The sequence below is a fragment of the Girardinichthys multiradiatus genome, chromosome Y (genome assembly GCF_021462225.1).
Source record: "Girardinichthys multiradiatus isolate DD_20200921_A chromosome Y, DD_fGirMul_XY1, whole genome shotgun sequence".
NCBI classification, from domain to species: Eukaryota; Metazoa; Chordata; class Actinopteri; order Cyprinodontiformes; family Goodeidae; genus Girardinichthys; species Girardinichthys multiradiatus.
The window spans coordinates 1,642,501-1,660,958 of NC_061818.1; the positions used below are offsets into that span (position 1 = coordinate 1,642,501).

Below are 18,458 nucleotides of genomic sequence, written 5' to 3' on the forward strand. Positions count from 1 at the left end.
AGTGGACCAGAACCAGCAGATGACATGGCACACCAAACCATCACTGACTGTGAAAACGTCACACTGGACTATAAGTAAAATGTATGCTGTGCCTCTCCACTCTTCCCCTAGACTCTGGGTCATTGATCACCAAATAAAATGCCCCAAATTCTTGAAAGGATTTTGTTTGACAATACTCTCAAGACTGAGGTTTACTCCGTTGCTGAAACCTTTCCTAGCACACTTTTTCCTTTCACTCAACTTTTTATTGATATGCCAGCTTCTTTAACAATGACCTTTTGTGGCTTACCCTTCCTGTTAAGGGTATTAATAACTATCTGTTGGACAACTGGGTCCATTAGTAATAAACAATCAAGCTTAAAAGCCATAAACTGTCAGGTACAACCAGACACAGAGTTAATATCAACAACTAAGTCATATAAACTGGCTTTATTGAACATTAGATCTCTGTCAAGAAAATCATTTTTAATCAATGACTTCATTACTGACCACGATCTTGATGTTATGTTTTTAACAGAAACATTGTTACATGAATTTAATGAAGCTCCCATTCTGATAGAGGCGACACCTCCGAACTACAATTTTCTTTGTGAGAGCAGACAGCAAAGAAAAGGTGGAGGGGCCACTTTGTTTAAAGATTTCTTAGAGTGTAAAAAAGTATTTCTGGGCAAATTTGACTCTTTTGAATATTTGGGTCTCCAGGTAAAGAGCCCTGTCCGAACAATGTTCTTGAATATTTACAGGCCTCCTAAGTCCAAAACAAACCTTATCATTGATTTTAATGAGCTTTTATCTGTGATATGTGTTGATTATGACTGTTTAATTATTGTGGGAGACTTCAACATTCACATGGACAATCCTGAAGACAGAGGTGCAATAGATCTATGTGACACTCTTAGAAATTTTGGTTTGACTCAACATGTTAAACAGCAAACGCACAAACAGGGACATATTTTGGACTTGATCATCACTAAGGGTCTAAACATTTCCAAGGTGTCTGTAACTGATGTTGCTCTATCTGACCACTTTTCTGTTATTTTTGAAAGCATCATTTGCAATGACTCAGTTTGCCAAAGAGACATGATAAGAAAACGCATCTTTAAGGACGGTGCTGCTGAAACCTTTAACCAGATTTACTCTTCTACCTCCACTTTGCCCTGTAACACTGTAGATGAGCTGGTAGATAACTTTCATTCTAAAATCTTGGACATCATTGATTCAATTGCTCCAATTAAAGTGAAAGTCGTTTCTGGGAAGAAAATGTCTCCATGGAGAAGTGCTCCACCAGTCAAAAGTGAAAAAAAGGAGTGTCGGAAAGCTGAATGCAGGTGGCGAAAGACTGGAGTCCAGGTTCACTATATTATCTATAAAGAGAGACTATACAGATATAACCCACAACTGAAAAATGCAAGGGAATCCTTCTTTTCTGAGATCATCGGCAAAAACATTAACAATGCTCGTGCTTTATTTGCCACGGTCAACAGGTTAACAAACCCTCCTGTAACTGTAGCATCTGAACTCCACTCTACCAGGGCCTGCAATGAATTTGCTAAATTCTTTACTGAAAAAACCCAAAAGATCAGAGAGGCAGTCAGCACATCAACTCCAGTACCAAAGTTGTCTCCAACTAGAACTGATTTTGACAAAATTTCCCAATTTCACCAAATAAACTGCAAAATCTTAGAAGAAATCGTACAGCAACTAAGCTCTTCTTCCTGCTGTCTCGATCTTTTATCCACAGCTTTCCTTAAGAAAGCTTTGCCTGTAATAACATCTGATTTAACACAAATAATAAACACGTCCCTTTTGTCAGGTGTTTTCCCCCAGGCCCTGAAAACAGCAATTATCAAACCTCTATTGAAAAAGAGCAACTTGGACAAGCTGCTACTACAGAACTACAGGCCTATATCAAACCTCCTCTTCATCAGTAAGATTATTGAAAAGCTGTATTTCAGCAGTTAAACAACTTCCTAACAACGACCAACCACTTCGATGTCTTCCAGTCAGGCTTCCTGCTCACCACAGTCCAGAGACTGCTCTTGTCAAGGTGTTCAATGACATCCGTATAAATGCAGACTGTGGAAGAACCACAGCGCTGGTATTATTGGACCTTAGTGCTGCATCACTCCATTTTATTAGAGCGCCTGGAAAACTGGGTCGGCCTTTCTGGCACTCAATTGGTATAAATCCTACTTGAAGGACAGGGACTTTTTTGTGTCAGTAGGTAACTTTACATCAGAGAGCACAAAAATCACATGTGGCGTTCCCCAAGGGTCCATCTTAGGGCCCCTCCTATTCAATATCTACATGCTCCCCCTAACTCAGATTTTAATAAACAACAACGTAAGTTATCATAACTATGCAGATGACACACAGCTATATGTTACCATGTCACCAGGTGACCATGAACCCATTCAAGCGCTGGGTAAATGCTTAGAAGAAATCAATTCATGGATGTACCAAAGATTTCTTCAGCTGAATCAAAACAAAACTGAAGTAATAATCTTTGGACCAAAGGAAGAGCATTTAAAAGTTAGCACACAGCTTCAGTTAATACAGCTAGAAACCACCAGTCAGGCTCGAAACCTGGGTATAGTGATGGACTCAGACCTGAACCTTCAGAGGCACATAAAGACAGTAACAAGGTCAGCCTTTTATCACCTAAAGAACATCTCCAGGATTAAAGGACTAATGTCTCAGCAGGACCTTGAAAAACTAATTCATGCATTCATCTTTAGTAGAATTGATTACTGCAACGGTGTCTTCACAGGTCTGCCTAAAAAGTCGATCAGACAGCTGCAGTTGATCCAGAACGCTGCTGCCCGCGTCCTCACTAGAACTAAGAAAGTGGAGAACATCACCCCGGTTCTAAAGTCCCTAAACTGGCTCCCTGTAGCTCAGAGAATAGAGTTTAAAATACTTCTGTTAGTCTATAAATCACTGAATGGCTTAGCACCAAAACACATTACAGACTTGTTGTCTGTGTATCAACCACCCAGACCTCGCAGGTCTTCTGGCTCAAATCTACTCTGCAGAACCAGAACCAAACATGGAGAAGCAGCTTTTAGTTCTTATGCTCCACTAATCTGGAATAAACTCCCAGAAAACTGTAAAAGCGACGAAACCCTAAGTTGCTTTAAATCAAGATTAAAAACTTATTTGTTTAGAGTGGCCTTTGAATGTATTATCTAAACATTATTAGTTAAGTTTTCAGTCCAATTTTCTTTTCATTTTCTTATCCATCATTCTATTCTCGTTATTTTTTTTATTTTTTTTAATTAACTCTGTTGTTTAATTTCCTGTATCATTGTAATGTTTTTCCATATGTACAGTGCCTTGAGTGCCTTGTTGCTGAAAAGCGCTATATAAATAAACTTGACTAGACTTTTGACAAAAAATATTGAACTTTTTCCTGATATTCAAATTTTTGGAGCCGTATTTGTACTGCGTATTTACAGGACAGACTTGCGAACATACCAGTAGATGGCAGCAAATCACAGTTATTGGAGTTTAAATCTGACGTGTTCTTTTGGTTCATGTACCTGCAGGTGCCAGCTCCACATCTTTCTTGACAAAAGCTTTTCTTTTCTCCTCCAACATCTGACTGGGGATCAGCCCAGCACTGCCACCCTCCACATGACGGGCCTGACCAAAACATACACTGGTGTTCAAAATATTAGTGTGTTTAAAAAAAAAAGGGTGTAATGTTCACAAGCTCCTAAATTAGCTTTTATTTCCACACCCACAGAGGCTTTAGGAAAACTGCACAGTGTATTCTGAGTAAAAACATGAAGAAGGCGTGTGGCGTAGCAGTAGAGCACGCTATCCATTTACGGAGTCCCTGGTTCCAATCCCAACCCCAGCAACCTGTGCTGTATGTCTTTTTTGTCATGTAGGAATATCATTTCCTGTGAATGATCTGATAAGTGAACATAACTTCACATAGAAATACTTGTTATCACTTTAAGCAAACAAAGCAAAGAAAGTGAAATTTTCATGGTTTATAAACTTTTAAACTAATTTCTTTTTTTTTTGTACATACATACCTGCCACCAGTTGATATCATCTTGGTTGACTATCTGAAGGATGTCTCCTGTTTCAAACCTTAAACCTGCTTCCTTACAAGGAATCAGGGTGTCAATGGCTGGGTCATAGTCATAGAGACACTTGAAAAACACCTGGACAAATTCAAACAAACAGGAGGCTTTATGTAATGGTTTTCCCCATTCATTGATTTACCAGGAAATGAATTCATTTGAGATGAAAATAATTTTAAATGGACCACCAGAAAGCCTATAATGGGAGTTGTAACCTGGTAGTGTTTGTGTCACCTGTCTTGGTGGAATGGTCTCGTGGTAACTGGGCAGTATCTTCAGAACTACAATTCCACTGGCTGCTTGTAGCTCCTCCAGCAACACTCTGGGGTCCTGGCTCAGGTCTCGCCCATTCACCTGTCAGACGAAAAAAAAGAAATCTGCTAAATTAAATTATTCATGAAGCTCGTCTCTAGGATAAAGCGTTTTTTTAATTAACTGTCACATACAATTAAGTATAAAGCTGAATGGACCGATCATCGTTTTGTTGCTGATTTCTGATCTCCACATTTTGTAACACTTTGACTTATCAATGCTGATTTTAACCGGTTCTCTTTTAGTGCCAGGATATAAAAAGAGCATTCATCAGATTTTTATAGACTTCCTGCAGAGAGCACTCAATTACTTAAACCAGGAGCAGTGGTGATGTCACACTGTGTGTGATAGAGAAAGAGCAGTTACTGTAAAACATGGCTTTAATATTTTAAAACAAGGACAAGGTGTATTCAAATAGTAAATGTTTTACATTTCAAACTAGCCTTAGCATTATACTAGCACTTTATACTTTGCTCACTGTTTCCACTCTGGAATGACCTGTTAGCTTCGACGACTGATTAAAGATCTGGATTTTTGGGTCGTTGTGTGGTGTAGGGCTACAGCGGGGGCTCCATACACAGAGGCTTCAGTCTTACATGCAGCTGTTCAGGGTTCCGTTCCCCACCTTGAGACCTTTGCTGCATGTCTTCCCCCCTTCTCTTTCTGCCCATTTCCTGTCTAGTAACTGTCAATAAAGGCCTCTAATTAAAAAATAAAGTCTGGTCACCAGCCAATTTTAAGGTAAATCTCTAGTCTTAATGTGTGTTTTGTGGTTCAGGTTATCCACCAGGCTAGTAAGTCTGTGGTCACTGACAGTGATAAGGCTCAGTGTGGATATAAATAATTAAAGAGGTTTTTAATTATGTTGTTACCTTTAGACAGAAGAAAACAAATAGATGTATTTTTTTGTAAAGAATATGCTCCAATATGGCTTTATATTTATTACGAAACTATATAGATTAGAAAAAAAAGCCCGTTTCAAAAAGTGGAGGAAAGTAGAAATTGGATAAATGCCTCTTTGATGACGTCTCCAACATGCAGCAGGCCTTGCTGGTCTATAATCCCACCGTTGAGGATGCGAGCTATCACCAGCTCTCCGGCTTCCACTTTGAACGTCACACCCTGTAACAACAAACAAAAGCTGTATGTGTGAATTCAAAAATTGCACAAAGTTCTGCTCAGTTATGGTTGAGGTGCAAACACACCCTCCATTTCTGCTACTTGTATGACCCCTTCTCTTTTCCAATGGTTATAATCAGTCCGTCAGAGAGAGGTATCCCAATCCTTAAGGTTTTTAGTATAACAATGGCCATCAGTAGGCTTTAGATGGATAAACTTTATCAGTTTATTATTTTACTTAGTTTCCCTACATGTGGCCCGTTCTGGGGTGGCCTGGCTCTGGCACTCGTTCCGGACCATTTGTGAGGTGCCTTGAGACGACATTATTGTAAATAAGCGCAATATAAATAAATAAACTGAACTGAAACTATCTGTGTAGTTATGCTGCTATAGGCTTAGGCTGTTGGAGGATATAATGACCACTTTCACCCTCTTCGATACATTCTCACACTACTCTCCAATTTTGCATTATTTGCTGTTATTTCAGCTTTTAACTTTATGTTCTCTCTTTTCTCTTTCTAGAAGCTACACCTGGCCTGACTCTGTGTCAACCTGTGACACTTTCTGGAGAGGGGCATCGTCCAAGCTTCTGCTGGCAACAACTTAATGCTCACCTTCTACAGATGATCCACATGGCCCTGTCTTTTAGTGTTTAACCCTTTCTCTCTCCTAGACATGGCTACTGACTGAGCTTCTACTGTGACTAACTCTATGTTCTCTCTTTCAGACTCTAACCTTGAAAACTGGATCAGAGTTTATCTGTTCTTTCTTTCTAGGTGAAACAACTAAAGGAGCTACATCCATTAACATTTACTTTTCCTTCCCATAGAAAGTACTCCTAGATCAGTGCTTCTTTTTTCTTTTTGTGCTTTGTTCTCTCAAACCCCCAGTCGGTCGTGGCAGATGGCCGCTCACACTGAGCCTGGTTCTGGTTCTGCTGGAGGTTTCTTCCTGTTAAAAGGGAGTTTTTCCTCTCCACTGTCGCTACATGCATGCTCAGTATGAGGGATTGCTACAAAGTCAACGCCAGTGACTGTCCACTGTCTCTACATGCTCATCCAGGAGGAGTGAATGCTGCAAGTCACTGACTGGATGCAATCTGCTGGGTTTCCTTAGATAGAAAAATATTTTAACCAATTTGAATAAATAACTGAATCTGACTGAACTGTTCAATTATTAGGATTAATTGGAATATATGTACCTGACTTTTGTGAAGTGCCTTGAGACAACATGTGTTGTGAATTGGCGCTATATAAATGAACTGAATAGAATATAATAGAATAGAATAACCAACAAAATATAGAGCTGGGACCCTTTCAGGTGGAGTGTTGCCAAAACAAAATTTGTAAAGATACAGGAGAGTGCAGCATCCTCACCATCATCTCTGGGAAGTGACTTAAACAGGACACAACCACAATACTGAGATAGACTAGGAAAGAGTTAGAACATATGGTATGAGTTCTAGATTCATTTGCAAAGCTCTGTTATTTTACTATAAGAAGAACTGCTTGTTTTCTCTCACATAAAACGCTGAACTGAAGTACATTTATGAAGACTGCCAGGTACAGAGCTGTGAAGAAGTGTTTGTCTCCTTACAGGTTTCTTCCATTTTTGCTTTTTTGCCACACTTAAATCTTTCAGATCATCAAACTAATTTTAATATCAGACAAAAGTAATCTGAGTAAATACATCAGGCAGTTTTTAAATCATGATTTCATTTATTAGGGAGGGAAAGTAAAGCCATTCAAACCACCCTAGTTCTATATGAAAAAGTAACCCCCCCCTAATTACTAGTTGTGCCACCCTTGGTAACAACTACCTTCAAGCATTTGTGATAACTGGAAATGAGTCTTACTATTACTATGGAAGAATTTTGGCCACTCCTCTTTGCAGAATTATCTTCATTTAGCCACCTTGCCAGTCATGTCTCAACATCTTAATTAGATGTAACACCTGACTTTGACTAGGCAACTCAAAAACCTTCATTTCGCAGTTTTTGAGTCATGCAGAGCTGGACTTGCGTTCTCCAGACCATTGTCCTGCCACATAACCCAAGGAGTCTTAATTTCATTAGGGATTAGCTTCAGGATTTTCTGCTAGAGGAGAATTCATGTTTCTGGGTTTGTTTTACTGTGATGGACTGGTGACCTACCAATGTTGTACCCTGCCTTCATTTAGCCACCTTGCCACCTTATGAACTGCCTGGGGCGAGGGCTACCTTGACCCCAGGCAGTTCATAATTAAAAATGTAACATCTCTGCTGATTTGGTCAAACTAGACAACTACTATCTTTAACTACAACAATACAATGCTATGTGTTTATGCACTGACGCTTCTTACCAGATGCTCCCCGGCTACTTTACGTATGCCAACCATGCGTATAGCATCAGAAGGCAGAGCTGGATTGGTTGCCTGGCTGTCTTCTTGTTCATGATCAACAAAATCACACGGACTGGGATGTTGGCTATCACATGCTTGCGAGGCCACTGAATCATGAGTCTCTAGTAGAGACTAAGAGAAGGAAAATGACACGTGAAACATTAGTTTGACTCATTTGTAATATTCAGATTCACTTTTATTCAACCAAATGACCGATGAACAAGAAGATATTTTACTGTAAATTCTGTTATTTCCTGTTTAAAAGCCTTAAAATGCAGCATGATGTGTTTCTGTCCATTCTGCACCTGGAAGTGAGGCTGTGTGAGAATGCCGGCAAGCTCAGCTGCAGTGTCAGAGCGCTGTGTGAATGGATCGAGATCTCTGAGGATTTCCTGCAGGAGCTCTACATTGTTCTCCCTCACTGGCGACAACCGGGGCTCCTTTGGGCTCTCCTCTTGCTCCTAACACATTCATCAACAGTGATGTGTTATTAGAAGTAAAAGACAAATCTTTTTTAAAACCTACTTCTATTTCAACCATTGTGTGTATACCCCACCAAAGGGCTTTCCATAATGCCTTTGAGGTAGATTAGGTCCAGGTCATTGGCAATGGTGGAACTGGTGGTGCTGTCACTCATTGCGTCCAATACCTGGGGAACTGACACAAACATATACAGCAGCCTTAATGCAAACATTCATTTAGAAGATACAAATCCTACCAGACATCTCAGAGCATTAATAACATTACTTTAAAGGAAATCAGACATTCCTGAATTAAAATTCAGTTGATGCACAGAGAAGAGCCTTTGGATGAACAAAAGGAAGGAGCATTTGTTAATAAAGGAAAACAGAGAACAATAATTTTATGGTGATAACTGCTAATATGACGGAGGATGTTAGGTCTCACCAGGCTCTGTCCTGGTGGAGGCCACAGGCATGGCAGAACTTCAGTCAATCTGAGAGAGATAGACAAAGGAAAAATAGGGTGGCGAGATGGCTAACAGAATCAATGTATGAAAAGGTTAAGCAAAATATGACAGATTTTAAGAACAAGTTTATTCTTAACTTCTATCATCTGCATTCCATACTGACATCTTTTCTTCAAATGTAGCCAAATCAGAACCACAATATTTTAGGGAATTTTATGTATTTGACCAACATCATAATGCATAGTTGGAGGTGGAGGAATAACGATGTTTTTTTTTTAACAAATGGAAATCTGAAATGTGTGAGGTGCATTTGCTTTTAGCCCCCTTTACCCCACAAAATAATACCAAATCCAGTGCAACCACTTGCTGTCAAAAACAGTAATTAATAACTAGAGTCCAGTTGTGTGCAATTTAATCTCTGCGTAAATCCAGGGGTTCTTTAAAGACCTCAGAGGTTGGTTAGCATTAGAGAACAAACTGTATCATGAAGACCAAGGAGCACCGCTTACAGATCAATGAGAACGTTTTGGAGTAGTTTCAAGTAGGGCTAGATTCTAAAGCAATATTCAAAGCTTTGAACATCTCAAAGAGCTCTGTTCAAACCAACATCTGAACATGGAGAAAGGATCTACAGGTCCTTCTCAAAATATTAGCATATTGTGATAAAGTTAATTATTTTCCATAATGTCATGATGAAAATTTAACATTCATATATTTTAGATTCATTGCACACTAACTGAAATATTTCAGGTCTTTTATTGTCTTAATACGGATGATTTTGGCATACAGCTCATGAAAACCCAAAATTCCTATCTCACAAAATTAGCATATTTCATCCGACCAATAAAAGAAAAGTGTTTTTAATACAAAAAACGTCAACCTTCAAATAATCATGTACAGTTATGCACTCAATACTTGGTCGGGAATCCTTTTGCAGAAATGACTGCTTCAATGCGGCGTGGCATGGAGGCAATCAGCCTGTGGCACTGCTGAGGTCTTATGGAGGCCCAGGATGCTTCGATAGCGGCCTTTAGCTCATCCAGAGTGTTGGGTCTTGAGTCTCTCAACGTTCTCTTCACAATATCCCACAGATTCTCTATGGGGTTCAGGTCAGGAGAGTTGGCAGGCCAATTGAGCACAATGATACCATGGTCAGTAAACCATTTACCAGTGGTTTTGGCACTGTGAGCAGGTGCCAGGTCGTGCTGAAAAATGAAATCTTCATCTCCATAAAGCTTTTCAGCAGATGGAAGCATGAAGTGCTCCAAAATCTCCTGATAGCTAGCTGCATTGACCCTGCCCTTGATAAAACACAGTGGACCAACACCAGCAGCTGACACGGCACCCCAGACCATCACTGACTGTGGGTACTTGACACTGGACTTCTGGCATTTTGGCATTTCCTTCTCCCCAGTCTTCCTCCAGACTCTGGCACCTTGATTTCCGAATGACATGCAGAATTTGCTTTCATCCGAAAAAAGTACTTTGGACCACTGAGCAACAGTCCAGTGCTGCTTCTCTGTAGCCCAGGTCAGGCGCTTCTGCCGCTGTTTCTGGTTCAAAACTGGCTTGACCTGGGGAATGCGGCACCTGTAGCCCATTTCCTGCACACGCCTGTGCACGGTGGCTCTGGATGTTTCTACTCCAGACTCAGTCCACTGCTTCCGCAGGTCCCCCAAGGTCTGGAATCGGCCCTTCTCCACAATCTTCCTCAGGGTCCGGTCACCTCTTCTCGTTGTGCAGTGTTTTCTGCCACACTTTTTCCTTCCCACAGACTTCCCACTGAGGTGCCTTGATACAGCACTCTGGGAACAGCCTATTCATTCAGAAATTTCTTTCTGTGTCTTACCCTCTTGCTTGAGGGTGTCAATAGTGGCCTTCTGGACAGCAGTCAGGTCGGCAGTCTTACCCATGATTGTGGTTTTGAGTGATGAACCAGGCTGGGAGTTTTAAAGGCCTCAGGAATCTTTTGTAGGTGTTTAGAGTTAACTCGTTGATTCAGATGATTAGGTTCATAGCTCGTTTAGAGACCCTTTTAATGATATGCTAATTTTGTGAGATAGGAATTTTGGGTTTTCATGAGCTGTATGCTAAAATCATCCGTATTAAGACAATAAAAGACCTGAAATATTTCAGTTAGTGTGCAATGAATCTAAAATATATGAATGTTAAATTTTCATCATGACATTATGGAAAATAATGAACTTTATCACAATATGCTAATATTTTGAGAAGGACCTGTATAACCCTATAGAAAGTAATGGCTGAGAGCTAAACTGACAATGATACCATTAGCTAGAGAAGCAGCCAAGAGGTCCATGGTAACTCTGGAGGAGCTGCAGAGATTTCCAGCTCAGATGTTAGATCACCATGACAACTCATATAGCTCCAGTTATTTGGATCAAGCAAAAATAAACCTTTCACATGTAACTATGTATCTATCCTTGTTGCAATGGAAAGCTGTTGTGAAATCTCAATCTGCCAACAGGAACACGGTTCTCTGGCATTTGTGGAAGAGTAGCTAGAAGAAGAGTGTTGAAATCCATAAGAAGTTCTGTTTGCAGTTTGTTCCACAAGTCATGTAAAGAACACAGCAAATATGTGGGGGAAGGTGCTCTGGTCAGATGAGACCCAAACTTTTTTACCTGCATAGAAAACACTTTATGTGATAAAAAACATTGCACATCACCCTGAACGCAAAATTCCCCACAGTGATACACAGTGGAAGCAGCATCATAATAGGGGGGATGGTTTTTTCAGTAGCTGGCATGACAGCAAAAGATGGTTCCACAAAGTATTGACTCAGGTGGGCTAAATACAGATGTATACCACACTTCTCAGATTTATATTTAAAAAATTTGAATCACTGTATCCTTTTCTGCCTCCTTCCACTACAAAATGATGAACTACTTTGTTTTGGCCTAATCACATTAAATTAAAATTAAATTCACTAAACGTTTTTAGTCATAATGTGGCAAAATGTGGAAGATTTCAAGGGGTAGGAATCTTTTGCTATCTGAAAAGCCAGGTAATGGTGGTTCAGATAGATGAATCAGTGTTATGTCTACAGACAACTTAGGAAAAAACTAGATTAAACTGGATCTTTAGGAACATTGGTACCATCAGCCTGACACAAAGAAAATTAGTTTCCTGTTTTTTATTCTGACTTATAAATGAATAACCAGCGATAGCATATTTTGGTAGAAAATAAATCCTATCTTCCTAAATAAATCCTATCCTACCTTCCAAAATGGCTCTATGCTTAAAACTTGGTAAACATCTTGCTAAACTTACAATCGGCATTTCTTTACTAATTACCTGTGTTATCAGATGTTACGCAGGTGAAAAAACTCAAAAACAACCCTTAAACTATAGTGTCCCTGAACACTTTAGGTGAATCTGAGCACTGAATCATTCGGTAATGAATGCCTTTCAGGTACTTCAGCTTGAGTTATAAAAAGGTTGATGAATGAAACTGCCAAAACAACTATGTTTATGTCATACATATATATATGTCAGACATGTAAACAAAGTCCAGTTTGTGATGTAGCACAAACTGGACTTTGTTTACATGTTTCTGAATTATTCAAGAAATATACCTCCTTTTTCTCATCACACAGAAAACACACACACACACAGAGCAGGCAGTGATGTCAGCAAGAGAAGGCGGAGCTTCTACGATTGTTCCAGAATGAAGGCTTGCACAGACTGATGAGAGAGGGAATAAGGAGGGGCATGTGGTTGTAACTAATCTACACTTCACCATGACAACTCATACAGCTACAGTTATTTGGACCAAACAAAAACAAACCATTTACATGTAACTATGTATCTATCCTTGTTGCAATGAAAAGCTGCTGTGAAATCTCATGGCTGCCATGGCAACGGGTCATCTGTCAGTTTTTCACTCACACATCACTACTTATTGCTACAGTAGGATTACACAAAACCGTAGGCAAAAGCAAGATAGGCTGAGAGGCAAAATACTGATCAGAAAGAAAAATGTGTGAAAGAGACTACAAGGAGCCAATTATAATTTCAGCTTTAAAAAAACTCCTTTTATGATCATCCTTTTATTGCACAAATATTTAAGTTGATATCAACAAAATAATACAAAACACTATAGTTCCAAACTGTGATTTTAAGTACAGCAAAATGTCAGTTATTATATAACTCATCAGAAAGGCAGAAATCTTTCTGTATTAATATAAAAAATCTGAAGTATTACTCTACAATTAAAACAACGTTTAGTCAGGGTGCAAATTTAGTAAGACCTCTGCCAATTCAAGGGTTTTAATGTAGGAAATGTCTGACCAAATTATTACAAGATAACCTCAAATGTACAAAAATATAAAGAGCAGAGTCCACCGTGTACATTTACTGTTCTACTGATGTATTTTTGAACACAGGTGCTCATAAACCCTTAAGAGCCGGTGTGTGTTAAGCCATCATCATACTACTCTGACTAATGCAGCTGAATCACACTTTATTCCAAGGCGTCCTGTTGCTCAGTGGATTTAGAGCAGATACATGCTTTGCTCTGAAACACTACAACTTTGCTTAAAAAAGTTGTATACTAATAATTAAATTCAATTTCAGTTCAATTTTATTTATATAGCGGCAGTTCACAACACGTCATCTCAAGGCACTTTACAAAGTCAATTCAATTGAATCACACAGATTTCAAGTCAGGTACATTCCAATTAATCCTAACTATCAAACAGTGCAGTCAGATTCAGTTTATTATTCAAATTGGTTAAAATATTTTTCTATCTAAGGAAACCCAGCAGATTGCATCCAGTCAGTGACTTGCAGCATTCACTCCTCCTGGATGAGCATGTAGAGACAGTGGACAGTCACTGGCATTGACTTTGCTGCAATCCCTCATACTGAGCATGCATGTAGCGACAATAAATATGACATAACAGTAAATGCCCCTCCCACTCACGACAAGGTAAAAGCACAGATATAACTATGCTTTTCTGCATCAGTATGGGCTGATGGTCAAAATTAGTTAAAATATTGGTATATCACAGCTTAACAAAAAACAAATTGTTAGCCTCATAGCATTAGTGCCTAGATCTTTTGACTTAGGCAATTATGCTATGAGGCTAACAATATACTTATTATTAAGAAATAAATTGAATCAATTCCTCTATACCAGGGTTTTCTACTTGCTCTCATGCAAGTCATACATAAAGTTATTATAAATGAGGGTAGTATTTACTTCACAAACCAGATTTGTAACCTATTGTAGAAAGACATATCCCACATCACTTCCCAGTTGAAAGGCATTGCTCAGGTATTTTGTCGATGATGTCTGATCACTGATTTTGTGAAGCCCTGACCTATCAATACTGATTTTAGCCCATTCTGATTTTACTTTAGCAACAATACATCTCAAAGTTGTAGAGCTGTCTTTTTCTGCATTATTTGATATCTGCAGAAACTGTAAAATCCTCTAGGTTATGGGGCACTTTTCTGTACAGATAAAAAGAGACTAAAAAGAATCCCAGCATAGCTCATTTATTCCTTTACAAGACACATCGGTCTGTGTGTAATCTCTGCAGAAATAGTAGGCCCATACCTTAACTGTGAGATTTCTAAAAGACTGCCAGCATTCCTAATCCTGAATGAATTGTCATAGATAGACTTGGACTGTTTAAAATGACAAAACACAACACATTTATATACAGTACAGGTCTATGTAAAAAACAATTATATAAAATAAATAAATCAGGCAACTTCTGCTTATCTGAAACGCTGCAAGTCTTAACCAACACCATGAACATGGTTCATATTATGCCTATCCTTAAATCCCTGCTCAGCTCCTCATTTGTAAAATGACAGAATTTTACATCTTGATGGTCTATAAGGCACTGAAACATGTTGGGCCTACCTACATAGTTGCTAGTCAGGTATGAGCCATAACTCTCTGGTTATCAGACACCTGTTCACTCATTTAGTTTCTATGCTCCTGAAACCAACTGCCTGAAAACCTGAGATGTGCAGAAACTGTTGGCTTCTTTAAATCAGGGCTAAGAACATTACTGTTTAATAAAACTTCCACATAGAGGCTGAATATTGCTTTATCATTTCTACAATTTTTGCCCTTTTATTTGCTTAAATTCTGTTTCTTTGTATCCAATTATATTTCACGTTTTTATGCTTTTATGTGATGCTTTATTTGTGTTTTTGATTGACCTGTTTTTTGATCTGTTTCTTTGTTGTTCTTGTAAAGCACTTTGAATTACCCTGTGTATAAATGGTGCTTTACAAATACACTTGCTTTGCTTTTCCTGACAGTACAGTCACAACCCTGCTTTATGTATGAAACAAGTGACGCTGAAAAACAAATGAAATGCCATACTTTTCTACAGTTTTGTTAATCTTGGAATAGGCCATTGTCTCCCTTAGTTCTTTTTCTTTATGCTCTCCTGGCTAACCCCCTCTTTCCCTCTGTAGTCAATCACCCTCTATTATCATTCTATTTATGCAAACACGCCCCCAACCCACTCATCACTCCCCCTCCTCCATTCATCTCCGCTATCCATCTGCTGGCTAAGCCATGAAACAAATGTCATAGATGCAGCTATACAGCACACTTAAGACTACTCGCTCAGTTTTTTTAATTTTTAAAGAACATAATTGTTGGAAATGAGATCTTATGACCTAGTTCATTTCCTATAACCTTTCTGTCTTTTACAAATTCAGAAGAAGATATCTTAATCCACAGCTTAAGACATAAGTGTAGTAAGAGGTATGCTAAATGTGCAGTTCATTTAGATGTGATAATAATGGTGTGTTTGCATCCAAGTGTGGGGTCGAGATTTTACTGTGGCTGGTGGCTCGAATCTGAGGATTTTTAGTCTAATAGACCTTGCCCGGTAACCAGCTGGCTGAAAATGGAAAAAAAACAAAAAACTGATTATTTTCTGATCAGTGAACCTAAAGTGCTCTGCGATGGACTGGTGACCTGTCCAGGGTGTACCCGGCCTCCTGCCCATAGACTGCTGGAGATAGGCACCAGCTTCCACACGACCCACTATGGAAGAAGCGGTATAGAAGATGACTGACTGACTGAACTTACAGCATTAAATGCTATCATATTCTGCTGACAGCAACACTCTCTGTGTGGAAGTTGTTATTGAGTGCAGAACACTCAAGGTTAGCTATTTTGAGTATCAGTGTTTAAAAGTTAAGAGGGAGGAAGCACAAAAGCAGTTAGAAGCTATTTAACAGCAGAAACTTTTGTATAAATCATGTCTTGTCATGTCTGTGTTTTTTTAGACTAAGAGAGAGTGGGACATTTAGCACATAATAGGAAGCCTGTGCAGAGTACATCAAAGTTGCTCCGTTTTGTCCTCCTGCACTTTCAAATGTGGTCAGTTATAAAACGTGTTTGACTTGGAAACATTGGCAGGTGTTTGGAAAGAGTTAAAGTAAGGATCTACAATCTTTAGTTTTTTAGGAAAGCTAGATTCCCTTACTGCTAATAAGATAGTAAAGACAGTTTGAAATGTCGACTCTAATCTGCAAGTCAACAATGACTCGATACAATCTGCTGGGTTTCCTTTGACAGAAAACTTTTTAACCTTAATGAATAATAAACTGAATTTCACCACATTGTTTGATCATTAGATTTAGTCGGAATGTATGCACTTGACTTGGAATCTGTATGATTCGATTGAATTGACTTCTTGTTTTGTGAAGTGTCATTAGATGTGTTGTGAACTGGAGCTACATAAACTGAATTGAATTAAATCTTTGCATCACCCTGTTTTACAGTGACTATAACAATCACAGTGTAACTGTCACAGTGTTTTTGAGGTTGGCACCATGTAAAGATGCCATAGTTGGCATTCAATTCGCAGCTCCCCATTCTGCTTTCTACTTCTACTGGCTACTTCACTTGAATCAGATCAATCAGAACTACGTTTGTTAGGCTTTAGTTGAAATACAAATACTGCTCACAGATTCTTTAAAATAAAGTAAATGATTTGTGAATCCTTTTTGAGAAAACACAAATAATTGGAGCTTTATTTTAATGTCTCCAACAAGAAAACATGGGTACTGCATGTACATCACAATAGTTTTTACAGATTCATCTAGAAGTCCACAGATCCATCCATAGTCTACACCTGGTTATCCCCGCTGGGTCGCGAGGGTGGGGGGAAGGTAGAGTACACCATCCCAGTGGAAACACAGGACAGACAACCACGCACACGCTCATTCCTACACCAATTTAGAAAGCCCAGTTGTTGGTCGTGTTTTTTGGCTTATGGCAGGAAGTCGCAGTACCCAGAGAGAACCCACGGATGCTTGGGAAGAACCCAGGCCAGGACTCAAACCCGGGACCTTCTAGCAGCAAACAAAGTGGTAACCTGCGTCATTCCTTCAAGTCTATGTGCCTTTTCTTTAGTAAATTATAGTTTAAATCATGCCTCTTTTTAACCCACTGCGTGTAACGCCCACCTAAAACATGTAGCTACACACAATAGGAGATGCAGAGAGCTCTTCTAATTAGTCCCAGAGGCCATATATAACAAAAAAAGACACACCCACTTTGAAAACGCACACAAACAAAAATCTGACCATATAGAGAACAAAGAAACTATTTACCACATCACCTACAGCCTCGCAATCATTGCATCCAGTCATGGAATCACTCAAACATGCACCTTTATCAAAACAGATCCAATAGCGCATCTCTAATAATAAGTCAAGGAGAGAGGCAGAATGCGGCAAACACCGGCTCTTTGTTTCGGTCTGTGGAGACCATCTTCCTACCTTTGAACACAGGGAGACACGTTTTCGTTGTCTAGATGTCTCGTGCGTATCTTGTTGTCGTCTTGCTTGAATACGTGAAGAACGGTGACGATGTCAGTGGGACTGATAAATACCCGCAACTTCCGTCAAAACTTCAGAATAAAATATTTTGACATTGGCGATGAAACACCAGGGTAGGCTCGCTGTACCTGTCTCCCAACAAGATTACAACACTGGACTCAATGCACTGAACGAATGGGGCCCCGGTGGGTCCCTCCTTCTGCCCCACACACAACCAAACACACACCCACTGAGTCACATCAGCAGTCACTCCCATAACGTAGCGCATCACCTTTCAGGAGAGATGCACCGCTAATAAAAGCTACTCTCAGATACTCTTGATAAAGTTTAGTGCTCGGTAAACTGTAAACATTGCAAATACTGCATTAAGTGCAGAGTACTCCTAGGACCGATCCTGACAAAATTAAAAATAAAAGCAGAAATGTATATATTTTCTTTTTCCTTTTCCTTAAACATGCATTTCATCAAGAAATGTATATATTTTCTTTTTCCTTTTCCTTAGACATGTGTTTTCATTAAGAAATGTGCAGGGGTTGGACAATGAAACTGAAACACGTGTCATTTTAGTGTGGGAGGTTTCATGGCTAAACTGGACCAGCCTGGTAGCCAGTCTTCATTGATTGCACATTGCACCAGTAAGAGCAGAGTGTGAAGGTTCAATTAGCAGGGTAAGAGCACAGTTTTGCTCAAAATATTGAAATGCACACAACATTATGGGTGACATACCAGAGTTCAAAAGAGGACAAATTGTTGGTGCACGTCTTGCTGGCACA

General features: G+C 39.3%; 1 protein-coding gene across 2 annotated transcripts in view; it reads right to left on the minus strand.

Moving 5' to 3' along the window:
- LOC124863842 (MAGUK p55 subfamily member 2-like) overlaps window positions 1-17,923 on the minus strand; it is a 30,611-nt gene extending 12,688 nt beyond the window's left edge. The window contains exons 1-9 of one of the 2 annotated variants that reach the window (XM_047358357.1): window positions 17,626-17,923; window positions 8,814-8,862; window positions 8,464-8,564; window positions 8,213-8,368; window positions 7,869-8,039; window positions 5,424-5,531; window positions 4,332-4,451; window positions 4,047-4,178; window positions 3,543-3,645 (exon numbers count right to left, since the gene is read on the minus strand). In XM_047358357.1, coding sequence (XP_047214313.1) covers window positions 3,543-3,645; window positions 4,047-4,178; window positions 4,332-4,451; window positions 5,424-5,531; window positions 7,869-8,039; window positions 8,213-8,368; window positions 8,464-8,564; window positions 8,814-8,844 — 922 coding nt within the window. In that variant the 5' untranslated portion in view covers window positions 8,845-8,862; window positions 17,626-17,923. Of the gene's footprint in view, window positions 1-3,542; window positions 3,646-4,046; window positions 4,179-4,331; window positions 4,452-5,423; window positions 5,532-7,868; window positions 8,040-8,212; window positions 8,369-8,463; window positions 8,565-8,813; window positions 8,863-17,457; window positions 17,564-17,625 lie in introns of those variants that run through there. The other variant, XM_047358358.1, reaches the window with a different exon arrangement.
- Between the last annotated feature and the right edge of the window lie 535 nt (window positions 17,924-18,458).